General features: G+C 37.5%; 1 protein-coding gene across 1 annotated transcript in view; it reads right to left on the bottom strand.

Moving 5' to 3' along the window:
• The window catches only part of LOC107755052 (amyloid beta A4 precursor protein-binding family A member 2-like), a 38,442-nt gene that overhangs the window by 5,316 nt on the left and 6,053 nt on the right, over positions 1-27,073 (bottom strand). Inside the window, 9 exon segments of the mRNA XM_016571693.1 lie at positions 2,080-2,259; positions 5,058-5,243; positions 7,495-7,563; positions 7,565-7,582; positions 8,747-8,782; positions 17,666-17,811; positions 18,619-18,658; positions 20,306-20,386; positions 22,566-23,768. Of these exon segments, the coding sequence (XP_016427179.1) occupies positions 2,080-2,259; positions 5,058-5,243; positions 7,495-7,563; positions 7,565-7,582; positions 8,747-8,782; positions 17,666-17,811; positions 18,619-18,658; positions 20,306-20,386; positions 22,566-23,726 (1,917 nt within the window). The 5' untranslated portion in view covers positions 23,727-23,768.

Below are 27,073 nucleotides of genomic sequence, written 5' to 3'. Positions count from 1 at the left end.
CAGTGTTGCCAAGTCCGCGGTTTTCCTGCGGAATTGGGCTACTTCAACACTGTTGCCGCGGGTTGTTTTTCATGTCCGCGGGTTGAAGCGACTCCAATAACATGATATTTATCCCCTGGAATGCGAATTTTAGCAGGGGAACCCTGCCAAAAAACGTGTATTTTACTCCCCTGGAACACGATTTTTAACTGGGGACCCCCTTGAAACGCAATTGGGCTAGTTTTGGGCTAGTTTTGAGTAGCGATTGGCCGGGTTTTCTTGTGAAAACCTGGCAACCCTGGTATAACCTCTTGTCCAAATACCCACACTTGTGGTCTTGGCCACTTGAGAGTATGTGCGCGCGACAGGAAGTAAGTGCGCAAGACTGTCCCAGGTCTTAAAAACGCCAAAGCGCAGTGCCCTTAACGCACACTAAATCCACATTCTTGTGAAAACCTGGCAACCCTGGTATAACCCCTTGTCCAAATACCCACACTTGTGGTCTTGGCCACTTGAGAGCATGTGCGCGCGACAGGAAGTGAGTGCGCAAGACTGTCCCAGGTCTTAAAAACGCCAAAGCGCAGTGCCCTTAACGCACACTAAATCCACACTATCTCGAATACTGTCTCGGAGCGCTATTCGAGGCTTAGTGTATCCCATCATGCATCATGTTGTGGAAATAAATCGTGAGACTTTTATTAATAATAATTTGATATTACATATAATTTGGTAGTAAAACAAAGAGTTGCACGTTTTATTGGTGCAAATGAGTAGTGGTGATAATTATTTTGTACAACATTTGCAACTGCTTTTTATCACATAATTAGAAGCACCACTAAATTAAATTTAGTTTTCACACTTCTGAAAAGCACCAGTCTCCACTGGCTATAAACACATAACACTATGTCAAATCCTTTACATAAGCCATTATATAAGCACAACATTTAAAGGGATAGTTCTCCCAAAAATGAAAATTCTGTCATCATTTACTCACATTCATGTTGTTCCCAACTTGTATGAGTTTCTTTCTTCTGTTTAACCTGAAGATATTTTGAAGAATGCAGATAATGAAACATTTACTGGTCCCCATTTTTTTATAGTATATATATATAAAAAAAACTTATGGAAGTCAAAAGGGGACCAGCAACTGTTTGACATTGCAACTGTTTGAGTGACATTTTTCAAAATATTTTCGTTTGTGTTCAGCAGAAGAAAGAAATGCCCTTAACGCACACTAAATCCACACTATCTCGAATACTGTCTCGGAGCGCTATTCGAGGCTTAGTGTATCCCATCATGCATCATGTTGTGGAAATAAATCGTGAGACTTTTATTAATAATAATTTGATATTACATATAATTTGGTAGTAAAACAAAGAGTTGCACGTTTTATTGGTGCAAATGAGTAGTGGTGATAATTATTTTGTACAACATTTGCAACTGCTTTTTATCACATAATTAGAAGCACCACTAAATTAAATTTAGTTTTCACACTTCTGAAAAGCACCAGTCTCCACTGGCTATAAACACATAACACTATGTCAAATCCTTTACATAAGCCATTATATAAGCACAACATTTAAAGGGATAGTTCTCCCAAAAATGAAAATTCTGTCATCATTTACTCACATTCATGTTGTTCCCAACTTGTATGAGTTTCTTTCTTCTGTTTAACCTGAAGATATTTTGAAGAATGCAGATAATGAAACATTTACTGGTCCCCATTTTTTTATAGTATATATATAAAAAAAAACTTATGGAAGTCAAAAGGGGACCAGCAACTGTTTGAGCGACATTTTTCAAAATATTTTCGTTTGTGTTCAGCAGAAGAAAGAAATTCATAAAGGTCTGGAACAAATTGAGGGTGAGTAAATTATGCCAATTTTCATTTTTGGACAACTAAGTTCAAGTTACTTTACAAACTAGCTCAAATGTTACCAGTGGTTTTTATGGTGTGTGTGTTTTTTTTTTTTTTCAAAAAGTACCTCTGCTTTCTAGTAACCCCACATGTATTGAGCAGAAAAGCATCAGTGTGCCGGGTCAGCTGTGTCCTAACACAGAGAGAACACTTAATAGAGAAGAAAGCGTCTGGCAGCTGACCTCTTTGCAGTTGTCAGAGTTTGAGAAGTGGATGAGGTCATCATTGTACATCTCCTGTGTGTTGATGATGTCACTGTATTCTTTCTGGCTCAGGTCCTCTGGGTTGATCCCATTGGATCTGAGGAATTCCTGGTAGGCCACGCTGAATGCCTGACCAATGGACTGTGCTATGAGCTGGGCCTGAATATGTTGGAGAAGAAAACCAGGTGAAATGGCAAAAATCAATTCATGTATATATTTGCCATCAATTATAAATTGGTTACATGATAGAAGTAAATACAACTAAATCATTTCACATATAGTTTATTATGAGCCTTTTAAAGACAAAAGCAAAATAAGTCACATTTATCTTTATGTAATTAAGATTGTTTTAAAACAGCTTCACACTAACAAACAGGACAATAATAGTGTCAAAGTTGCAAAATTCATCAGTTATGAAACCAATTCAATTTCATCCGTAAAGCAGCTCTAAAGAAGACAATGGTGTCATTATTCAGCTCAAGTTAGTTCAATGTTGATTCAATTTAGTATAATAACAGTTTCAATGCTGCGAAGTTCATCCGTTATGAAACAAATTCAGTATAACTACAAAGGAGCTCTAAAGAATTCAATAGTCATTATTCAGCCCAGTTTAGTTCAATGTTGATTTAATTTTGTTCAATAACAGTGTCGATGCTGCAAAGTTCATCAGTTATGAAACAAATTCCTCTATAAAGCAGCTCTAACGAAGACAATAGTGTCATTATTCAGCCCAGTTTAGTTCAATGTTGATTTAATTTTGTTCAATAACAGTGTCGATGCTGCAAAGTTCATCAGTTATGAAACAAACTCAATTCAACTATTAAGCAGCTCTAAAGAAGACAATAGTGTCATTATTCAGCTCAAGTCCGTTCAGAATTTATTCAATTCAGTTCAATAACAGTTTCGATGTTGCAAATTTATTCAATTATGAAACAAATTCCTCTATAAAGCAGCTCTAAAGAAGACAATAGTGTTGTTATTATCCAGCTCAATTCAGTCCAAGTTTTGTTCTCAACCTTGCGAGAAACCAGTCTCAGTCAGAGGGCCAGTTCTCCTCTGGCCTGGAAGCACATTAGTTGTTCTGCATATAAGCTCCTTTGCCTTTGACAATACCTAAAAGAACATGCAGCAGATGAACACTTGTGTCATTTTTTTCCTCTTCATTGATTTGATGTTTTGTGAATCTGCTCACTCATAGTGTATTATTGTACATTGATTTTTCCCAGAACAGTTTCCATAACCGCCAGCTGTCGTCCTCCCCCCACCTACAATCCCTGCCTGTACGAGACTCGAACCCACAACCTTTGGGTTACGAGTCCGACTCTCTAACCATTAGGCCACAACTTCCCCACAAGAAGGTAAGCTGGTGCTAGTGCTCACTGTGAAATGTGAATACACTGGCCAATTTCAAGCACTGCGACCTTATTCAAATCTTAGTGAATATTCTTCTTTGGAAGTAGAAAAATTGCCTTTCGGCACTAGAATGCTAAAGAGGTGCAGTGGAAAAGAAGTTCACTCCCTTTGCTAATGATTGTGGCAATTTTCTGATTTAACAGTACCCCTCAGGTGACGTGTGCACAGGTTGGGGTCATGCCATTAATCTAGCATCCCAACATGTGTGCTGGCTTTGATTTGCACAGGAAACATGACTGCTTTATGATTATTCAGAGAACTGAGCATCTAAATCAGTCATGATAAAAACACAAAAGCAAAAAATACACCAGCAGTGATCAGACTGCTGGAGAAATGCCCCAAAGGAGGAACAGAGCAAAGTTTTCAAAATTTAGACTTATGTTTTTAGGATGATAAAAACGTATATGACACAATAAATTGTGACGTTGCTATATAGATAACCAAGATGTGATTTGAAAAATAGGTTTAGTAAAAATAAAAAAAAGTGTCAGGCTCTATAAATGACTCACTTGTGGGCACGCACACACTCATTTGCTGAAACATCAAAGAGTGTAATTAGACAGCATGAGTGAGGAACAACTGCAATGCAGAGGAGAGCGTTATAGAGAAGAGAAAAGTAGGTCCATTGGAACAGGATTATATAAAGTTGCAGGCAAGGTTACTCAATAAACCTCAGGCGAATCTGAATCTGAGCTTCAGCTGAATTAATGGCTCCCATTCTATATATACAATACTGTTCAAAAGTTTGAGGTCAGTACTTTTTAAAGAAATGAATACTTTAATTCAGCAAGAATGCATTAATTTACTCAAAAGCAACAGTAAAGACATTTGTAATGTTACAAATGATTTCTATTTCAAATAAATGCTGTTCATCTGAACTTTCTATTCATCAAAGAATCCTGAAAGAAATTTAAGTATCCACAGAAATATTAAGGAGCACAACTGTTTTCAAGATTGATAATAATATTAAATGTTACTTGAGCACCAAATCAGCATATTAGAATGACTTCTGAAGGATCATGTGACACTGAGACTAGAGTAATGGATGCTGAGAATTCAGCTTTACCATCACAGGAATAAATTACATAATTATTAATTACATGATTAAATTACAAAACAGTTATTATACATTGTACATAAACATTTCACAATATTACTGTTTTTTTACTGTATTTGGATCAAATAAATACAGCCTTGGTGAGCATAAGAGAAAAAATATGTTTTAGAAAATTACTGAAACCAAACTTTTAAACAGTAGTGTGTATATATACACAAATCAAATGTTTGGACAGTTTTACATATTAACACTAAAGTTATTCAAATAGTTCCCATGTATGATGATCACATGTACTCTGTTTTCCCTTCAACATCTGCTCCAACTTACCCATGGAAAATAAATAATTAAATGAATAAAAAACTATTTCTATAATAGAAAGTCATATTTCCACGCAATTTATTAAGTGGGCACAATTTCTTTTTGTCCAATCTTTGGGCTGGTGTGCATGTATAGATTATAAAAAGGAAACAGAAGTATTCACACTTACATCCTCGGACTCAAATACATGGCATATCATTTTGTACTGCTTCTTGGCCTCGGGGGCTCCAGGGGTCGTCTCGATGCAGTCCTGTGAGGCGGTGCGTGGCATGCGGCGTCTTGCCATTAGAACCACAATGTTCCCGATGTCAGCAATGTATGAGATGGTACGCAAAGCGTTATCCATCATGGTCTCCTTTGAAACAACAAAGAGAGTAACCACAGTTACTTCTCAGCATTCTGTGGCAACACCTCCCAACACATTACACCAGACTAGAGTTAAGGCTATGTTTTAATCCCATTGCTTAGTTATAATTTCACAGACTTTCTTATCCAAATGGGCTCACATTACATTCTCTTAGGGACAGCCTCCAGATGCAACCTAGGGTTAAGAATGCACAGTGGGTTTCCAGAACGTTCCCATTCATGAATCCCCCCTTCAGGAAGATCTGTTTGAAGCTACAAGCATACAGCCTTGGGTTAACCCAGATCTTTAAACAGTAAAGTTACAGTCATCCCTGCTTAGTGGGGAAGATGACCTTGAAATTGTATTCACTAAAATAACTGTTCTGATGCTGTTCTGATTGAGACATTGTAATACATTCCATATTCCATGAACTGGATGTCTGAGTGTGAATGAGCAGAACAAGAAACAGCATGTATGACATGCACTCTATTTCACATATATACAAACAAAAAAGGTAATAAATCATCAGAGAGATGAAAAAATTTAAAGATCCAGAGGAAATTCATGCAGCATTTCGATTCAATGCACACAAAGGTCATGTGTGGGATTTTCATTTTCATTTTTCTGCAGCTCTTCTTTAAATTATAGGACCATAATATGTGGCATGTTTACTTCAAAGACTCTGAAACAGATTGTGAACCACTATCAGCATCTATCAGTTCTTTCTACTTAATGCATATATTTTATATGCGGCTAGCAGATGACGATATGCAGTGCTGAAAAGTTTCCTCTGCTATTCAATAACAACACCCAACAAAATATCAAGACCAGTGTTTAAGGTAAAGTTATGTTATAGGCTTTGGTTGTGCGTTACTTAAATTCTTCATCTGAGATGCTTTGTCATTGTCATGACACAAAGAATCCGTTTTGTTTTCAGTTGGCTGTGCACCAGAATCCACACATCCACCACAGTCATTAGCTATATTTACATGCAGCCATGTAATCCATTACCAGCCTAGTAATTAATGTAAAGGTGATTTGGTTAAATAGAAGCAGGAAAGAAAAGATTAATCGTAATTTAATATTTAAAAATATGTAATAAAAAACAATTGCAATTCAGTATACAAATATTACAATGATGCCATCACTATCAGTCTATCATTGTAAGTGGGAGATTATGAAACATTAATAGTAAATTTTTATAAATAAAGTTTGTATGGATTCTGTGTGCTAAGCAGATTGTGCTGAATTAAATCTAAAAGTTTCAGTCTTATAGGGTACTTTGAATGTCTGAGGAATATCAATAAAACCTTGAAGGCACTGTAATGAATCTGTAACAGCCAATAGAGACTCACTGTGAGATGTGACAGGCAGGGTGAGGACTGACACTGCATTGCAGCACATAACGAAATGTCCGTGCCAGCCTGCCCACTCACTGCTGTTCAGTCAGAACTCATAAACATTATCACAGCAACACACACAGTACCAGGGTACTAAATGTACCATTAAAACTGCATATAGCTCTTCCTACCTTATGCTTACAGTAACACTAGTGTGGAAAAGGAGGAGCTGTTGACTGTACAGCATGTGTAAAATTTGCAGCTGGAGATTAAGTACAAATCTTATATCCATCATTAAGTTCTCCATCACTGTCTACAAGCCTGATCGTATGCACATCTCTTGTCTCTACAGACACACATTACGTGTTTTATATCAGTTATGTAACAAAAGGTTATGTAATATATAATATCTGAGCATTCTCTTTGCATAAATATTTCACAAATCCAAATATTTTCCAAATATGATTTATAATTTATAATGTGCACTCTACATCTTGAGAATACATATTTTGGCCATTCCGCCTCAATAACTTTAAATGATTCCCAAACTTTGTAAAAATAGGATGTAATCTTAGTTAATTATATAAGGGCGTATAGTAAAATAAATACATAAATAAATACAAATTATATATATATATATATATATATATATATAACTATTAATGAAGAAAACAAGCAGCGGGGATATTAAACCAGTTTATGCTACATTTTGCTTTGGGGCTTATTATTTATCTGCTTATTTGATTAGCTTTTTAAGAAAAGCATCCAAGTGTTACAATTAATTCAGCTATCAGTTAATGACTTACACTGATGTGCTTATTCCATTTACTCTGACGGGTTTTTTATTTTTTTTATTTTTTGGTTGATCTTTTCAGATTTGATTTTGAAACCTGTATCACTAGGCAGCCGCATGAACTCACCTGGGTGTCTGCATTGAGTACTTTGATCCTTTGAGTTGAGATGAAAAGATCCACCTCCGTCAATGTCTGAGGCGTCTCCCTCTGGACTCTGCTGACAAAAAAAAAAAAAACATGAACAAAAATATGAAAAACTACCCCCTACCTCCAAGAGGTCACAATGCTGTAACTCACAATGGCTCATGAGAAGACCTAAAGAAAAGGCACAACCTCTCAACCCCCTAATGAAAGCATTTTAAATGCTTATTCATAAATCATGCGCGAGCATAAGCTTGTCAACATGGGAGGGCTATGCTTAACCTCTGTAAATTGCAGCATTAATATCCCAAATGGGAAACAATATGGTGTGCTCAGGTGCAAAGGACATATGGATTGGAAATGTGAAACTGCACTGACTATCGATAACCTGTCCAATTAATAATTTATTACTGCTGGGCAATGGTGACTAAGTGCGTCTCACAATCAAAACTCTTCAAAACACTTTTGAAAAAAACTGAGAAACACAGTGAGGTAATCAGGCCAAGAGACAAATAATCACTGGGAATACAGCCCTCTGTGATAAGTAGAAGCCATGCGGAGGTTTGAAGTAATGAGATGATTGACACTAGAGAGTGAGTGAAAGAGAGAGAGAGCGAGACCCATTCGGTGCAGTGAGGTGGAGCACAGGGTGATGCAATGAGGGTAAGTAAAATGACACAATGGCACCACTTAACCAGCTGTCAGGCTGTCTCAGAGTGCCAATCATTTGCCTGTCAGCACATTTCTGCTCAGATTCTTGCTTTTGTTTTGTGTTACTGCCATAAAAAATGGTTCTACACACAGACAAATATAACTACATGTTATACAGGGTTAAAAGTGCAGTCTGTGCAAAATAGCTTTGAAATTTTGAACCCATATCTTCAAAGGTTTATATGCATCAGTTGCAGCCCAGAAGAGGCTGGTTTGCCAATAGTTAGTTGGGCTTGAAGAGGCCCTCACAGATCCCAGACAGCCAGATCTAAAGCTTCACTTCACATGGTATCACCAGAACTTATGATAGCTACACAGATGATGAACACAGACATGAAGTAGATGGTAATAAAAGGCATGTTAGATCCCAGACAGCCAGATCTAAAGCTTCAATTCACATGGTATGAACCAAAACTTATGAAAGCTGCACAGATGATGAACACAGACATGGAGTAGATGGTTAAAAAAAAGGCATGTTCTTCTTCTATCTCTCTCTTTTTTTTTCTTTTCTTTTTTTTTTACACACCGCCTTTTTCTTGATTTTGGCTGCCTTCTGTACCCTCTGGAAGACGTTCAGGACAGTACAGGGGTCGTCACACACGGGAGCAGCAAAAAGGCATGAAGGTAAAAAAAAAAAAAACATTAAAAACAGGCAAAACATATAAACAACCAAACACAAAGTCTGCATGCCATGTATGGCATGTGTGTTCTTTGTACACAAACACATACAAACCCAGAATGTGGCAACATTTCCCCTTGCACACACATACATATGGATAGCAAATCATAGGGCATGCAGATACGGGTTCAATAACTGTTACTGTACATTGAAAGCCAAAAAAAACAAAAAAAAAACGGAAAATGTAACTTATTTTACGCATTGACATTTCTCAACAGGATAAGAAAAATGTCTATTTGTATCCAATAAGATATGTTAGTCCTTTTATAACATAAGCAGTCATTACTTTCAATAAATGTCATGTTGCTATAGTTGTGTGATTCATCACTGACACTAGATTCTTTGTCAGAATCTCACAACAAATGCAGCCTAACACCTCAGTTTATCAACCTGCCTTTATTATGACTTCAGGGAGAACAACAGCTGTCATAGTGGACTGACTGGATACCGTACAATGTTTTCCACTGCACAACATTGTTAATCTCATCGACAAAATCATACAGGAAAATGATACAAATAAAAGGGTCTTTTGATTTCTTCAACAACAACACATGGAAAAACACCATGGCAAAATATTAACAATGCACTAACAATGTTTTTTTTTGAGGAAGAAAAATATATAAAGAATATGATTGTTTTAAATAATATTATTTAATTTTGCAGTGAAATTATATTTTTATAGACTTTCGTAGGTTTTATCTAATATGTATAAAAGACTGCATAAACTGTATAATGAACATACAAAATAAACAGACATAAAGAAGAGAGAGAAGGTTAGAAAGAGGAAAAATTGCACTGCAACCCTTCCATCTAGACACCCATAAGAGCCCACTCATTATGAGTCTGATAGTGTGAGCATTCTGATCCCATTCAGTTCTCTCTTTCCCTCTCTCTGTCTCTCTCTCTCTACCTTCTTCCACCTGACTGGGGCATGATCCTTTGAACTGCTGTTATCTCTTTCTGGCTGAGCATCATGAGCACAACTACTCCTTTACTGTCATTTCTGCTGCCAAAATGCCTCATCCTCCATTGGCAAAAGAGAGAGAGAAATGAGGAGATAAATCAACAGCACAAGAGAGAAAGAGCTTGAAAGTCAAGGGGAAATGAGACAGTGAACGTGTGGGCGATGAATGTTGCATAAATACTGCATCATTCTGGAGGCTACAGGGATACACTTCAATAAAACATTAGGCTTTTTTCCCTATGTTTCTTGCCTAAAACAAAAGAAATGGCTCCATCTTGCTTTTCTTGGCCAGCATGCAAAAGAATGTGCTGCAACTGTGTTGGTTTAGGTACTGCTCTTATTATTCAGAGGAGGCGTCAGATACTGGGGCCAGACTGAGGTATGGCCAGTGTTTCTCAACCTTTTTGTTTTATGTACCTCCATCGGTATGGCTCAAGTACCCCTTCATCGACACAAAAATCAGAAATGTGTTCCTTTTAACTCATAAAAACAAGCATGAGATATCACATGAGTGAAATCAAACGTTAGTGAGAACTTCTACAATGGCAAAACACTGTGGGGAAAGTTTTTAAGAATTGCATTGTGTTCAGTGTTTGCATAACCTGCGAGTTTGCATATCCTGCGTGTTTTGATCTTGATTCAAGAGCATATTTCAAATGAATAAAATTGGGCACCACTGGAATCATAAGTTGTGCTTCTTTGGCTCAAATCATGCAAACAACAACAATAACACTGTATATTTTAGGCTGGTTCAGTTTAGGCTGGTTCAGGAATAGTTTACCCAAAAACTGAAAATTTGCTGAAAATTTACTCACCCTCAGGCCATCCAAAATGTACATGAATTAGTTTTTTCTTCAGAACAGACTTGGAGAAATTTAGCATTGCATCACTTGCTCACCAGTGGATCCTCTGCAGTGAATGGGTGCCATCAGAATAAGAGTCCAAACAGCTGATAAAAACATCACAATAATCCGCAAGTAATCCACACGACTCTAATCCATCAACTAATGTTTTGTGAAGTGAAAAGCTGTTTGTTATAAACAAATCCATAACAACATTTTTAACTTCAAATCATTGCTTCCAGCCAAAATATGAGTCCTCTACAGAATATTACTTCTCCAGCTAAAAAGTTGTCTTATCTGAATCAGGAGAAAAATATGCACAGATCAAGCACTGTTCACAAGCGAGACAAACAGGCCAAAACAGTTCTAAACAAATATGTCAGTGGATTTTGATGTGAGAGGAAAACAGGGGATGGACTCATATTGTGGCTAGAAATTACAGTAAAATTATGTGATGCTTTTATCAGATTTTTTGACTCTCAATCTGACGGCACCCATTCACTGCAGAGGATCCATGGGTGAGAAAGTGATGTAATGCTCAATTTCTCCAAATCCGTTCCAAAAGTCAAATTCATCTACATCTTGGATGGCCACTGAATCATTCCCTCAAATAATTTCTTCAAAAACACTGATTTATTCAAATAAGCGGTTGAATTTGGAGTAGCATAACATACAATATAGTAAGAGTAGTATAGTATTTCAAATTCAGTAACTGTGTTTATAAGTGAGTCATTGAATCATCTCCTCAAACGATTTGTTAAAAAAGACTCATCGCAAAAGATTAATTGCAGTTACACCAGTACTGTTTCAGAACAATTCTGCACATGGCTTTGTTTGCCCTTATTTTAGTTAGCTAAGCCAAAACAGACAAAGTAACTGTCGATATTTTGTGTAATATGTAGTTTGCTGAATATTAACTTCTTGTGTACTGTTTATAATGCTTTTTGGTCTGAATATCAGTAGGCCTGTGTAGCACTCGGCCGTGTTTGCAGCATGATTCGATTCTGTGATATTGCTTAATTATGAAATCATAACTTTAATATAGTAATATTATCACAAAAACATTGCCAACAGACTGAGAATAGGAAATGAGCACTGGGAATTTAATGAAAAACACCTGTGTTTTTCTTTAAAACAAAATTATAAATTAAACTAAATAAATAACCTAACACTCAAATGGAAACCATCCAGATGACTCTAGATGTGGCTCATTGTATCACAATACAAAATCCTGTCAGTCATTCTGAAGTGGCTATTTGCAGAACTGTGCCGAGAGCTGTAGGACATAGACACACCGTCAGACGGAGCAATAGCCATCATTTTACAACAGAACCATCCAAATGGAGGTTATGCTTCGAGAGGCCTATATTAAATGCAATCTAAGGACTCAAAATCACCCTCAGTCAAGGTAATTAAATGTGTTCAGATGAAGTAAGGCAAGACTGAATACTGCTATACATGACATAAGGAGGGACTTAAGAATTTAAGGCTAGAAATTCATCTACATCTTGGATGGCCTGAGGGTGAGTAAATTTTAAGCAAATTTTCATTTTTGGGAAAATTCAAGAGTAAACAAACAGAAAAAAACAGGCTCTTTTAACTGTAGATGGAAACTAAAGCTACCATATTGAGCATCACAATTTCTCCCGTAGCATAACATACAATATAGTAAGAGTAGTATAGTATTTCAAATTCAGTAACTGTGTTTATAAGTGAGTCATTGAATCATCTCCTCAAACGATTTGTTAAAAAAGACTCATCGCAAAAGATTAATTGCAGTTACACCAGTACTGTTTCAGAACAATTCTGCACATGGCTTTGTTTGCCCTTATTTTAGTTAGCTAAGCCAAAGACAAAGTAACTGTCGATATTTTGTATAATATGTAGTTTGCTGAATATTAACTTCTTGTGTACTGTTTATCATGCTTTTTGGTCTGAATGTCAGTAGGCCTGTATAGCACTCGGCCGTGTTTGCAGCATGATTCGATTCTGTGATATTGCTTAATTATGAAATCATAACTTTAATATAGTAATATTATCACAAAAACATTGCCAACAGACTGAGAATAGGAAATGAGCACTGGGAATTTAATGAAAAACACCTGTGTTTTTCTTTAAAACAAAATTATAAATTAAACTAAATAAATAACCTAACACTCAAATGGAAACCATCCAGATGACTCTAGATGTGGCTCATTGTATCACAATACAAAATCCTGTCAGTCATTCTGAAGTGGCTATTTGCAGAACTGTGCCGAGAGCTGTAGGACATAGACACACCGTCAGACGGAGCAATAGCCATCATTTTACAACAGAACCATCCAAATGGAGGTTATGCTTCGAGAGGCCTATATTAAATGCAATCTAAGGACTCAAAATCACCCTCAGTCAAGGTAATTAAATGTGTTCAGATGAAGTAAGGCAAGACTGAATACTGCTATACATGACATAAGGAGGGACTTAAGAATTTAAGGCTAGAAATTCATCTACATCTTGGATGGCCTGAGGGTGAGTAAATTTTCAGCAAATTTTCATTTTTGGGAAAATTCAAGAGTAAACAAACAGAAAAAAACAGGCTCTTTTAACTGTAGATGGAAACTAAAGCTACCATATTGAGCATCACAATTTCTCCCATTCAATTTTATATGAGTGAACCGTCTCCTCCCCTCTGGTTATGCGTTCACCTGGTTGGAAATCACTGCTTTAGAAGTGCAGCAAGAAAAACATTGTCCTCAGGCTCTGCACTGACATACTGCTCACTCAGCTGTGGACAGACCACATTATCATCCGCAGAGTGGAAGAGCAGATAAGTGAGTGCATGAATGTCACAGTTGTGTGTGTGTGTGTGTGTGTGTGTGTGTGTGTGAGTGAGACACAGAAAGGAAGAAGGAGAAAGAGAGAAAGGAGGGAGGATTGTGCAGTTCACCTTAACTTTTAAAAATCTAGAAACATAATAATAGCAGGCATAGAGAGGAGAAGGAGAGAGTGTGTTGCCATGGTTTCATTTTGAATGGCTTTTGAAGGTGGCAGGCGAGAGAAATGACCGGATTGGCCCTCCACAGAGAATGCTGGAAGTCGGGGTGGAAGCTGAAGCTGCGTTCTGATTCAGAAGGTCCCTACACAGTGTTCACTCAGCAGGGAATATCTGTAGAAGTTCAGTTCACCAAACAAAATTTGTTTTTAGGAGTGGCACCCGGTTTGGTCTTCTGCAACTGTAGTCCATCTGCTTCAAGGTTCAACGTGTTGTGCATTCAGAGATAATCTTCTGCATACCACGGTTGTAATAAGAGGTTATTTGAGTAACTGTTGCCTTTTTATCATCTTGAACCAGTCTTGCCATTCTCCTCAGGCCTCTGGCATCAACAAGGCATTTTCACCCACAGAACTGCCGATCACTGGATATTTTCTCTTTTCCTGACCATTCTCTGTAAACCCTGGAGATGGCTGTGTGGAAAATCCCAGTAGATCAGCAGTTTCTGAAATACTCAGACCAGCCCATTCGGCACCAACAACCACGCCATGTTCTAAGTCATTTAAATCAATGTTATTCCCCATTCTGATGCACAGTTTGAACTTCAGCAGATTGTCTTGACCATTTCTACATGCCTAAATGCATTGATTTGCTGCCTAGTTATTGGCTGATTAGATATTTGTGTTAATAAGCAGTTGAACAGGTGTACATAATAAAGTGGCCAGTGTGTGTATATTGAAAAATTGTGCTTTAAGCTCATGTACATAATGTCTAATGACAGTGTGAGGAAATAAGCTGACATCTCTTTTGTTCTACATTTATATTAGGCTTTGTAAAGTACTGAAGTGATGCGCAATGGCTGATGAATAAATTTCTTTCTCCACAGTGAATACAGTGGAGTATCATTTTATGCTGATCATACACACGGCATAGTATTTGAAATCTTAAGATTGCCTAATACCTTGTAATGTCCACTCCACAGAACTCTACTGTTTGATTGGAACATACCTTGAGAAATGTCCTTCTATAATCTGAGAGAGAAACTGACCAGACAGGTGTACAGTATGTAGCTGTGTGAGAGTGAACAACAGAGAGGCCTGTACTATATAGTACCTCTGTATTACACTGATACAAGTGAGTGATCCTGCCATCTTGAGGCACATTCCCAGTCCTTCATGCCCACCATGGGTCTATGTGCACCCAGCTGACAAATGTGTGCACGCATGTCTGTGGGTGTGTGTGCTTGTCCTTGCCACAGGTATGTGTTCTAAATGTGGAGCAGCTTAGTGGCCCACTGTGGAGCAGCTCATATAAAATTAACTGCCAGCTGTTGACCAGGAGGAACGCAATGAAGCATCACTGCAATTATAACAACTGTCTTTTCTTAAAATAACATGCAATTCAAGAGGGAACAATGTAAACTAGGGATAAAAGACTACTACTTTGTAAGGATACAGAATATGATACTTAATTTCAAAGCATTTAACAGTTATTGATATCTTTCTATTCAAAAAGTAAGTGCCATATAAATACCATGGCACATGAATATTATAATAATTCATCATCTGATACCATCAAAGTATCCACAGGACCAGACAGCAGTCATTTTAAACTTCACAGATGCTCCTGTCAAGAATAAACAATCTTACTTAGCTAAAAGTTGCATATTCCTGATGCATTCAAATTTTACGGCTCTACAGCATGTTTCCATTTCTTATATTCAGATGCACCACTTTGGAACTGCTTCTGTCCTGAAAAAGCTAAATTGAAGTATATCAAGCATGAGTGGAGCCAGGCAGTCTGAAAGTGATTGAGACACCTCGTGCACAGCATATTTAAGTCAGGACAGCAGCTTCTCAAATGGCTTGTGTGGATTCCCATTGCTGAGTGCTGAAATCCATAAAACATCTAATATAGGTGTCACAGTGTCTGGTTGTGGTGCCCTGGACTGGCCACTTGAGGGCGCTCTCCTGTTTTTGTGTTATATGTTGTGAACTCCATTTCCCATAGTCCCTTGTCTGTCATTCTGTCTGATCATTAGCACCTGTTTATTATTTCCGATCATTATCACCTGTTAGTCATTTACTCATTATCCCAGCTATATATACCTTGCTCACTCTGTCTGTGAGGGGGGGTAATGTCACAGTGTCTGGTTGTGGTGCCCTGGACTGGCCACTTGAGGGCGCTCCTGTTTTTGTGTTATATGTTGTGAACTCCATTTCCCATAGTCCCTTGTCTGTCATTCTGTCTGATCATTAGCACCCGTATATTATTTCCGATCATTATCACCTGTTAGTCATTTACTCATTATCCCAGCTATATATACCTTGCTCACTCTGTCTGTCATTGCTGCTATTTTGTATTTGTCATCTCGTGTCTGAGTTGGCTATAGTTTACCGTGTTATCTGTTCCTTGCGTTTTGGTTTACCTTTTGCCACGTTTTTGTTCTGTTTTGATTTTGTTATTTTCAATAAACTGCAACAATAAAATAAAATCTTACCTTGTCTCTCCTGGCATTCCGTGACAATAGGACTGACAACTCATCCATTACCTCCTGACCCAATGGAGTGCCAACTATGGCCAATAGTTAACAGCACAATGAATAGATGTTTGTAACCTATAGATTCATCCTGGCAATATGAATCCACTTCTGCTCTCAAAAACACAGTTTGGAGTAACTGCTAATTAGGGGTGTGCGAGGGGTTTGTCGAACAGTTATTGGACAAAGTATTTTGCTGAGTGTGTTTTTGTGCTGGTACCTTGGCTAGTTTATGCCTGTTGTGGACAGCTGACTGAAGCTTTTAATATTCTTCATATTCAGTGCAGTGGTAAGTTCATAAAAGTGGCAAAAATTGCCTACCCAAATTGATTTCCAGGGGCATTTTTAACCTTAATTGTATACGTCATATTCTATGTGAAACATTTCATCAATGATTTCAATTAGAATAAGACACTACAGAGCTGTTAGCATTCAAATGAAACCAGCATAAACAAAATAAATTTGCTCTGTAGAGGTGGCATAGATGCTACATCTGAAGTGGCATATTTACAGACTGTTCAATGCAGCTCAGATGTGGCATGAATACATTTACACTACAATTACAATTGCTCAAATAATACTATGAGATTGTTTTAAAAAATATGAGCTTTGAATATTGAAATATGAAATGATTAAAAAAATGAAATTATATTTTTTAAAACTGCTAGTAAGTGGCGGCAAGTCCCTGTATGAAAGAGTGAGTCATTGAATCGTTTATTTAAACGATTCATTCAAAACCGACCATTCATGCAGAAACAAAGCAAGTTTAATTCAATTAAATTCAATTGAGTTATTGAATAATTCACTCAAAGGATTGGTTCAAAACAGGTTCAGTAATGAAACACCAACTGTGTTGATCGTAGACGTAATGTATAGCTTGTAGAATGGTTCTGTCTGACTTGGTTTTCACTGGCATTCTAATAGGCTACATCACAAAGCGAATGCATGGACTCTTTTAAGGCAAGTTTTTGTTTAGTTGTTGCAAAGTGAGTGATTACATACTCGATAATGCCAGCTTCCATATCCCTACTGCTAATGCAAAAAAAAAAAAAACAGATAGCATAAATATCTTAGTGTGTACAGAGCTGATTGCTTTTGTCTACCCCATAAATTATTGCTGAAGTAGGTCAGTATCCAAAGTATTCTGGGGGGGAAAATGTCACTTTAATTGCACCACATGCTCTCTTAAAACACAATAAATTCACTGGAATGTTCCATGTAACATGGCAACACGAGGTTGTTCTACGTTAACCAATTGGGAGGAAGAGGGATTACACTTCTACACCACGGAAAATAATCCTATAACTACTGATTAGTCAACAAGTCCTGGGGTGTAAACAAACAAATCTCATCTCATCTCATTTTCCACAGAGAAATCTGCATCCACTTTGTCCAAACATCTCGCTTGAAAGCCACACCAAAATAAAATGGAAATACAGAGGTTCTGTACCTTGACCCTGCTCACTGCCTCCTGGGCTTGCATCATCCTGATGTTTTTGGATGGATTTCTCTCCGACAGGAGCTGAGTGGAGCCGAGGTAGTTGGCGGCGAAGATAATCCCATCAATGAGGTCCTCAGGCTCACAGGGGCCCGGCACTGTTAGAGGGGAAGCGTTGAGAATTCATTATTAAAACTATTTGTTGTGTTGCCACCTCCTCTGTAGACCACCTCACAGTGACTGATAAGGTATATGAGTGTGAGCTTATCAGGCAGAAAAGTTGCATGCAGGTGTCGTGTGCATGAAAGTGTGTGCAAATATGTGTGTGTTCTCAATTCCATCCCACTGTGAGGGCTGAAAATTGTACCACAGGAGCCAAGGTGGCCACATGAGGAAAAGCAGGGTGTGCTGGGAGTATTCTGCTGGTGTGATATGGAAATGTGGACGTCATGATACCCACCAAGGGATACATTTTGCTGCCATCATTCAGGCACAAGGTTTAAATTTGACAGAACTCTATCCTTTTAATAGAAAGCAGAATTTGTTCCCAAAAGTAAGGCATGACAGCAGCAATACATTCTCAGACTTGCGTAAACCAAAAATAAGCTTGTGGTCAATCGATTGTCCTGCTTTTCCAGAACTCTCTTTTACTTCCTGCTATAGTTTGTGAATATTCCTCTAGCTGAGCATCCACTAATGTGCCCTTATATTAGCAAACACGACTCCTCTAATTAATGTCTCACCACTGCAACCCATTAAAACAGCTTACAAATTCTGTCCGCATTTCAGCATGTAAATCCACTGAGACATAATGCTTTCTTCTGTGCGGCTCTCTAATCTCCTCACTCTGAGTTGGTTTGGTGAATTTGATTTGTTTTTGACTTGATTTAATTTGGATAGAATAAAACTTTTGGGGGCAGATTATCAAATGCAGAAAAAATAAAAGATAGGAGATGCTCGCTTACCATCCACGAAGCTGGGAAATGAGGCCGTCTTCTTTGTTGGCTAGGAAACAGAGAAACAGTGTTTGATGTATGAAAAGAGATGAGTGATGCTCACAACATACAGCATACTTATTAAGGTTTATACCTTTTAGGAACTCAAAGAAAAACAATCTCTGGGTTAACTAGATGAACAACATATATTTTATAAAACATATAATAAAATACAAAAAATAATAAATATAAACAATATAATAAAAACATACAAATATACATTATATACAAATTTTTAAACAGTTTCAGTTCTTGAACAATTGATTGCCTTTATATGCGAGTCACTGAATCATTCCCTCAAATAATTTGTTCAAAAACACTGATTTATTCAAATAAGCGGTTGAATTTGGGGTAGCATAACATACAATATAGTAAGAGTAGTATAGTATTTCAAATTCAGTAACTGTGTTTATAAGTGAGTCATTGAATCATCTCCTCAAACGATTTGTTAAAAAAGACTCATCGCAAAAGATTAATTGCAGTTACACCAGTACTGTTTCAGAACAATTCTGCACATGGCTTTGTTTGCCCTTATTTTAGTTAGCTAAGCCAAAACAGACAAAGTAACTGTCAATATTTTGTGTAATATGTAGTTTGCTGAATATTAACTTCTTGTGTACTGTTTATAATGCTTTTTGGTCTGAATATCAGTAGGCCTGTGTAGCACTCGGCCGTGTTTGCAGCATGATTCGATTCTGTGATATTGCTTAATTATGAAATCATAACTTTAATATAGTAATATTATCACAAAAACATTGCCAACAGACTGAGAATAGGAAATGAGCACTGGGAATTTAATGAAAAACACCTGTGTTTTTCTTTAAAACAAAATTATAAATTAAACTAAATAAATATCCTAACACTCAAATGGAAACCATCCAGATGACTCTAGATGTGGCTCATTGTATCACAATACAAAATCCTGTCAGTCATTCTGAAGTGGCTATTTGCAGAACTGTGCCGAGAGCTGTAGGACATAGACACACCGTCAGACGGAGCAATAGCCATCATTTTACAACAGAACCATCCAAATGGAGGTTATGCTTCGAGAGGCCTATATTAAATGCAATCTAAGGACTCAAAATCACCCTCAGTCAAGGTAATTAAATGTGTTCAGATGAAGTAAGGCAAGATTGAATACTGCTATACATGACATGAGGAGGGACTCTACAGCAAGGGATGCATACAAACAGAATTCCTTCGGGTGAATACTTTGTGGGTTATTACCATTATGTTTTGACTTATTGGGTGAGCGTTCCCTAATTTGCAGAATTAAATATTTATAAGAGATTTTAAAAAAAAAATAAAAAAAAAACTGAAATGGCTTTTTAACAATTATGACTGTGAACATTTTAATAAGGTTTAACAATAAATATTCTTGATATTCATGACCCTAATTAACAAATTCTCATGTCTCACTCACTACCTCCTACTATATCAACACATGGGGGAGGATGGTGGCAAGCTAGTACAACAGCTGAGATATGCCAGGAAAAAAAGCAAAGAGAAACTGTCTAAGAAAGCCAGAGAAATGTGGCATAAATAAATGACAGCCTCACACTGACTAGAATAGCTCTGATTGAAATGTGCAGTGATTATGTGGGGTGCATACTGTCAGATATTGATTGGTTAATGTGTTGTATGATTAAAGGCTCACCTCCGGGACATTGTTGTTCTCCAGTGGTCTATTGAGATCAGACCGCTGCTGCTTCCTTGGCTGTTCTGCACTGTTAGACACCTAGAAAGAATTTAAATTGAGAGAAATGAGTGACAAATGAGTGAAGGGTGAGATGTGACATGTACAGAGGACAAAAAAGACACAGACGATGGGTTGCAGGCCACTTTATGAACAGCATTAACAATTTGATGCGTGTCAGAAGCAAAAGGCCAATGGGAACGCTTTATGCAGCATAACGAACATTTTTCGAACACAATTGTATTGAAACGCTTTGGTAAAATGAAAATATGTTGTCTTTACCTGGAAATGCACAGTGCCTAAAAAGACACTTTTACACTTTGTCTATCTGCAGGGGAGTTTAAGTCTCAAATGAGCACTCTGTCTACTTCACATAAGGACATTATTACTTGATGAAATTAATTTGTTGCCTGACAGGATAAAATGTAATCTCCTCATTGCCCAAAGGCAATAAAGAAGCAGGAGTGTAATAGAACTTCACAAGACATTCACTGGACCACTGAGGCAATCAGACTAAATCTCACCCCTTCACCTATTTCCCCCTTGGAAAGATTTAATTTCCTATTCTGTTTTGAAAATGCAAAGTAAGGTATTTTGAAGGAAATATCTAAGAAAACCTCATTTTTCAAACTCAATTAGAAAGTCAGGACCTCCTCTCATTTTTCAGCAAACCAGACTATTGGCTTTATTACTCACTTAGTGACTTTAGGCAGAGGTTTCTAGAAATTAGTCAGTTTTCATTTTTGGGTTGTTCAGGCAAAAAAAAAAAAAAACACACACACACACACACACACACACAATGTACCTGAGCGAGAATAATGGGACGGAATTTAAAAAGCTTCTCAAGGTAATGGAAATTTGTTTATATTTGGGGATTTCAAGAAATTGCTTTTGATTAGGGTCCCCTTCATGTCTAGGTTACAATGAAACGGTTACAATTTCTGTCAGATTACTTTCTTTCATCCTTTTCATCTTGCCGCTCAAACTGAGCACTTTCCCCTTGAAATGAGCGAGTAAATGATAATAACGGCCTTTTCTCTATAATTGTCTTTGGAACTACATCCAAAATTATGTAAAAATACATTGACATCACATTAAAGAAAACATTCTATGCCATCTCCAAATATCACATATTAAGCATCAGCTCTTAAGAGCATAAAAAAACTACATCATTACACACTGCTCAGCTACCAAGGTTTTCAGGTTCACTTTTGGGCATAAACAAGCACTAATCTCGTTTACTCAAATGCCACTTGCATTTAAATGAGGGCTGTCAACATTCACATTAATATTTAACTATAATAATGAATATGTATATTTCAGAGAGCCCTTTGGGGATGATCTTTTTTATTAAATTAAAATAAATAACATTTAATATTACATTAATATTTCAGACTGTTTAACTATTTAAACCTTTTAAAAGGAAACAGAAGTCTGTCCAAGTTTTGCTGTCATTGTTTTCCTAGGGGCCAAAAACAAGAATTGAATACATTTATTCAGCAAGAATGCATTAAACTGATCAAAAATACATTTATGATGTTACAAAAGATTTCTAATTCAAATAAATGCTGTTCTTTTAAACTTTCCTGAAAAAGAGTTTAATGGTTTTCACAAAAATACAAAAGGCAACACAACTGTTTTCAACATTGGTAATAATAAGAAATGTTTCTTAAGCATAAAATCAAAATAATATTGTTTTCTAAAAGATCATGTGACACTGAAGACTTGAGTAATGACTGCTAAAAACAGCTTTGTCACGACAGGAATAAATTATACTTTAAAATATATAATGTGTTATTATGAAATGTAAAAAATATTTTACAATATTACTGTTTTCACTGTATTTTTGACCAAATAAATACAGCCTTGGTGAGAATTAGAGACTACTTTCAAAAACATCTTACCAGCCCCAAACTTTTGAACAGTAGTGTATAAATGTCACAGACCAGATAGGTACACTTACAGTAACCTATTACATCCATGAATCCAAAATGCTCAAAGTGAGATGGTAGAGTACTCAGAGCCAATAAGAGATATACAGTATATATTCCATCCACTCCTTCTGCAGAATATTAGTCCGAAATAAATTGAATACATTGATAAATTTCATATTTATATTTCATATTTACTGAGCTAATTTATTCTGTTTTCACTGAACCGTGTATTTCATTTAATAAGCTGCTACAGATACAATTACAGGTTGCTATGCAAATTCGCCTACCTGCTCTCTCACGTGGTCCTGCGTCCATCTCTGTCTCTCCTCTGGTGTGTGAGGTCGTACCTTAAAGTTCCTCTGGAGCTCAGGATTGTGTCTGGCAGGGGGAATGTTGAGGGATTTGGGTCTGCCGTCATGACGGTGAGGCTGAGGGTATGGGGCAGGGGCAGGGGCGGGCTCGGGTTTGGAGCGTGTCTCTGGCTGGTAGCCATTCGGTGCTGGATCAGGCACCAGTTCCTCTGGACTCTGATCAGTGCCGCTGCTAAGACTGCCCATACTCATGCTCATCTTAATCTCAGCTACTATCTGATCAATATCCTCCTCTGCCTCCTCTCCGGTTTCTCCGTCTGTGCCCTTATGCCCCCTGTACGGTGACACACGCACAGAGTTTCCATTGTCCTCCGTGGCATAGTAGTCTCCTGCGTAACCATCTCTGTCTTGCCCCACCTGCGGTTCTTCTTCCTGATCAGGACAGTAGCCCTCACTTCCTTCAACATCCTGCACTTCTTGATCTTCATCAGGAGGTGGAATCTGTTCCTGGTGGGGATCCGGATAGTGTTGGTGGTGATCGAGGACAGGTTCGGGTCTGCCGTCGTACAGCTGCTGGTCAGAGTCCTGCTCGAGTACTTCGCAACGCACTTCTCCATCATCACCATGTGCATTGTCCTCTCCCTCCACCCATTCCTCAACCGCTTCTTGGCACTCATCCGTGTCCGGAGGTGGCTTCATGTGAGTGTCCGGGTGTCCGTACTCAGGCTCATTACAGTCCATTCCCTCCAGGTAGCTGTCATCCTCAGGACAATAGCGGATATAATACGTAACACCTTCATCCTCCTCCGGTAGCCCTTCGTCGAAATCATCCTCTTCTTCATCAGAAGTATTGTTGACATAGTCTGAGCTAGAGTCTCCATCCAGACTGTCCGGGTGGCTGTGGTAGTCTCTGTGGGCGTGGTCTGGAGTGGTGGGCGTGGCTGGCCGGCTGTCTGTCAAATCTGCCTCCTCTTGGTTGTGGTAGGAGTGTTGGGACACCTCAGGGTCCCGGCGCTCGTCATACTCCTCCTCAGGGTGCACAGGTTCGGGGTATGGGGCTGGGCAGGAGCGTAGAGGTGAAACGTGAGGTTCTGTGGCCATGCTGCTGTTGGTCCCTGGCCTCTTCCTCTGAGCCATTGAGAACTGCTCACAGGCCGATCATCACTGGAAACTTTAATCCTGACAAACAAAAGTAATCAACACTTATATTGTATAAAAACAGTCAATTTAATACATGAAAGTTGACAACAAAACAATGACAAATAATAAAGAGCACATGCAGGAAATTCCCTTGTTTTGAGCAGTTAACTTCTTCACAATGTATCTGACCAACCAACGTGAGTCTATACATAAAGGAAGTGTTCTTGTAGCTCATATAGTTTAGTATGGCACTAACATTGCCAAGGTTGTGGGCTCAATACCCTGGGAACACACTAATAAACACTGTGTAGAAAAAAATGTATGTCACTTTCAAACAATGCATGTGCCAAATGCAATACTACCATTCAAAATTTTAGTTAAAAAAAAGTTAGTTAAAAAATAAATAAATAAATACTTTTATTCAGCAAGGATGCATTAAATTGATTGAAGGTGACAGAAATCTTTTGCAACATTATAAAAGTCTTTACTATTTAAAATAAACGCTGTTCTTTGAACTTTCCATACCAAAGAATCCTGAAAAAAAAAAAATCCATCACGACTTTCATTATTTATTATATTAAGCGCCACAACATGCAGTGTATAACAATAATAAATGCTTCTTGAGCACCAAATCAACATTAGAATGATTTCTGAAGGATCATGTGACGCTGAAGACCAAAGTAATGACTGCTTTGCTATCACATTTTAAAATATATTAAAACAGAAAGCAGTTATTTTAAATTGCTATAATATTTCACAATATTCATGTTACTGAATTTCTGATCAAATAAATGCAGCTTTGGTGAGAATAAGATATTTCTTTTGAATAGTGTATATGTAGGGATAATTACAGTTTAGCACCAAGCATTTGGCAATAAGACCTGTGTTTCCAGTGAAGTCTTCAGAGTCGTACAACAGTCTGAACAGAACACACACAGGTCTTGATGTGTGATACTGAACAGTTGAGCTGTAGCACATCCACATATTCAAGCACTGTTGGGTGTATTGATCACTGAGTGGAGGCACAATCTCTTCTCAGCTCTCAGCACCTGATCAATTTCAGTCATCCTCTGACTGATGTTCATTCCACATGTACTCCAGCACCATCATTGAACCACTCCAGCTGAGAAGATGTGAAGAACAACACCTGTTTTCTCAGTCTTGACTTTCAAAGTGCCCAAAGCAGCCTAATTAACTCATCAGCATAATGGCAATTTAAATATTTGAACCATTACACTGACATATACAGTTGTTTTCTTGGCAGAATCTACTAAATAAAACAGGAGTCTTGTCGCGAATCCGGTCTATGGACTTCCGTTTGTTCACCACCAGAGGACACTATCCACCACATGTACTCTCACACTGCACAGTTCACCCCGGACTCCATTTCCCATGATTCCCTATCCAGGAACTAATCACACACTCACACCTGTTTCCAATCTGGACCATTATTTAAGCAGCACTCAGACTCACATAGACTGCCGAGTAGGGCTGGGTATCGAGTTCAATACTTTTTAGGCACCGACCGAATTGCCTCGATACCATCGAGTATCGAAAAACGTCTCGTCGTTCGGTACCAAATTTCGATACCTAAGGGGTTAATCTCATCAGCGTCACTATGTAATCTTGTTAAAATTGATTTCATAAAATTGGTATCGAAAAAAGTATCGTTCAGGAACCGGTATCGAAGTTAAGGTATCTGTATCGGTATCGAAAATTTTTGAACGATACCCAGCCCTACTGCCGAGTATTGTTTGCGCTTATCTCGGTGTTTAGCAATAGCAACATTACGGAGTCATTCCAAGTTTTTCTAGTCTAGTCTAGTTCATTGCCTGTTTCACCCGTGTTTTGATCCTAGCCTGTTTCCCTCATCTTCTCTGTTCTCTGCCTGCCCTAAACTGGGCCTATATTTCTTGGATTATCCCTTTGTCTTGCCGTTTCGGACTTTGTTTGCACCTCGCCTGGACTCAGTGGCGGACTGGCCATCTGGAGCACTGGGAGTTTTCCTGGTGGGCCGCTGTACAATGTGCGGCACTTTGCGTAAATATATATATAAAAAATGAATTGTAGTAAATGTACGTATATCCTTCCACCGGCCAAGACGAATGGCCCACGCGGCCCACTTGATTAAAAAATTCTAATTAATTTAACATGCTCCGGCTCAGTGCAGCGGCTCAAAAGCGCTCGTCAATGTCAAAATGTTTGAAATAGCCAATCAAAGTATAGAAGGTGGGATTTACTGTTCACAGACGCTGAGCTGCGCGCCACTTGAATGCGAGCTGAGGTAAGATGCAAGCACCTAAACATGACGAGACAATTTAGCAATATTTGCCAACCGTTTACGAAAAAAAAAAAGTTAAACGACAGACATTAATTTTCAGGAATACAAATTACTACTGGCCTTTTCAAATTTCTCAGATTTTAATGCCATTTACGTTATTCGTCACAATGTACATATTAGCAGTTTTCAGCAGACATGAGATAAGAGTTAATGTAGCTATATCTCTATAAAGGCTTTCTTGCGTGATTTCACATGTCTAAGAAAATGTTTAAAAATCTATAAAAATTCTCAATCTTACTCTAGAATATTGTAAATCTGAAGACTTTTGCTTTCGAGTGCTGTGCATAGGAAAGTGATTTATATTATAGGTCTAATAAAAATATAATTTGCTTATTAATTCACATGCATTATTTTATATAGCCTACACACTGGTGGTTAAAAGTATGAAATAATTAAGGCTTTGTATTTATTTATTTGAAAGAAGATGAAAAATACAGTAAAAACAATACAATTATGAAATATTACACTTAAAATAGTGGTTTTCTATTTAGGATATTTTAAAATGTAATTTATTTCTCTGATCAAAGTTGAATTTTCAGCATCATTAGTCTTCAGTGTCCCTTCAGAAATCATTTTAATGCTGCTTAATTTGCTGCTTAATCATTATCAGTTAAAGAACAGCATTTATTTGAAATTTAAGTACTTCGTAATATGTGTAAATATCTTTACTGTCACTTAAATCAATTTAATACAACCTTGTTGAAGAAAAATATTAATTTATATTTTTTAATCGTACCCAAGACTGAATGGTATCACATTTTCCACAAAAATATGAAGCAGCACAACAGTCAACATTCAACATTCATAATTATCAGAAATGTTTCTTGAGCAGCAAATCAACACAAGAATGATTTCTGAAGGATCATGTGACACTGAAGACTGGAGTAATGACTGCTGAAAATTCAGCTTTGATCACAGCAATAAATTATATTTTACTATATATTCGCATAGACGACAGCTATTTTAAATGGTAACATTATATATTTCACAGTACTGTTTACTG

The sequence above is a fragment of the Sinocyclocheilus rhinocerous genome, unplaced genomic scaffold, assembly GCF_001515625.1.
Source record: "Sinocyclocheilus rhinocerous isolate Xijiao unplaced genomic scaffold, SAMN03320098_v1.1 scaffold591, whole genome shotgun sequence".
In the NCBI taxonomy this organism is placed as follows: Eukaryota; Metazoa; Chordata; class Actinopteri; order Cypriniformes; family Cyprinidae; genus Sinocyclocheilus; species Sinocyclocheilus rhinocerous.
This window is presented reverse-complemented; position numbering and strand designations above follow the sequence as displayed.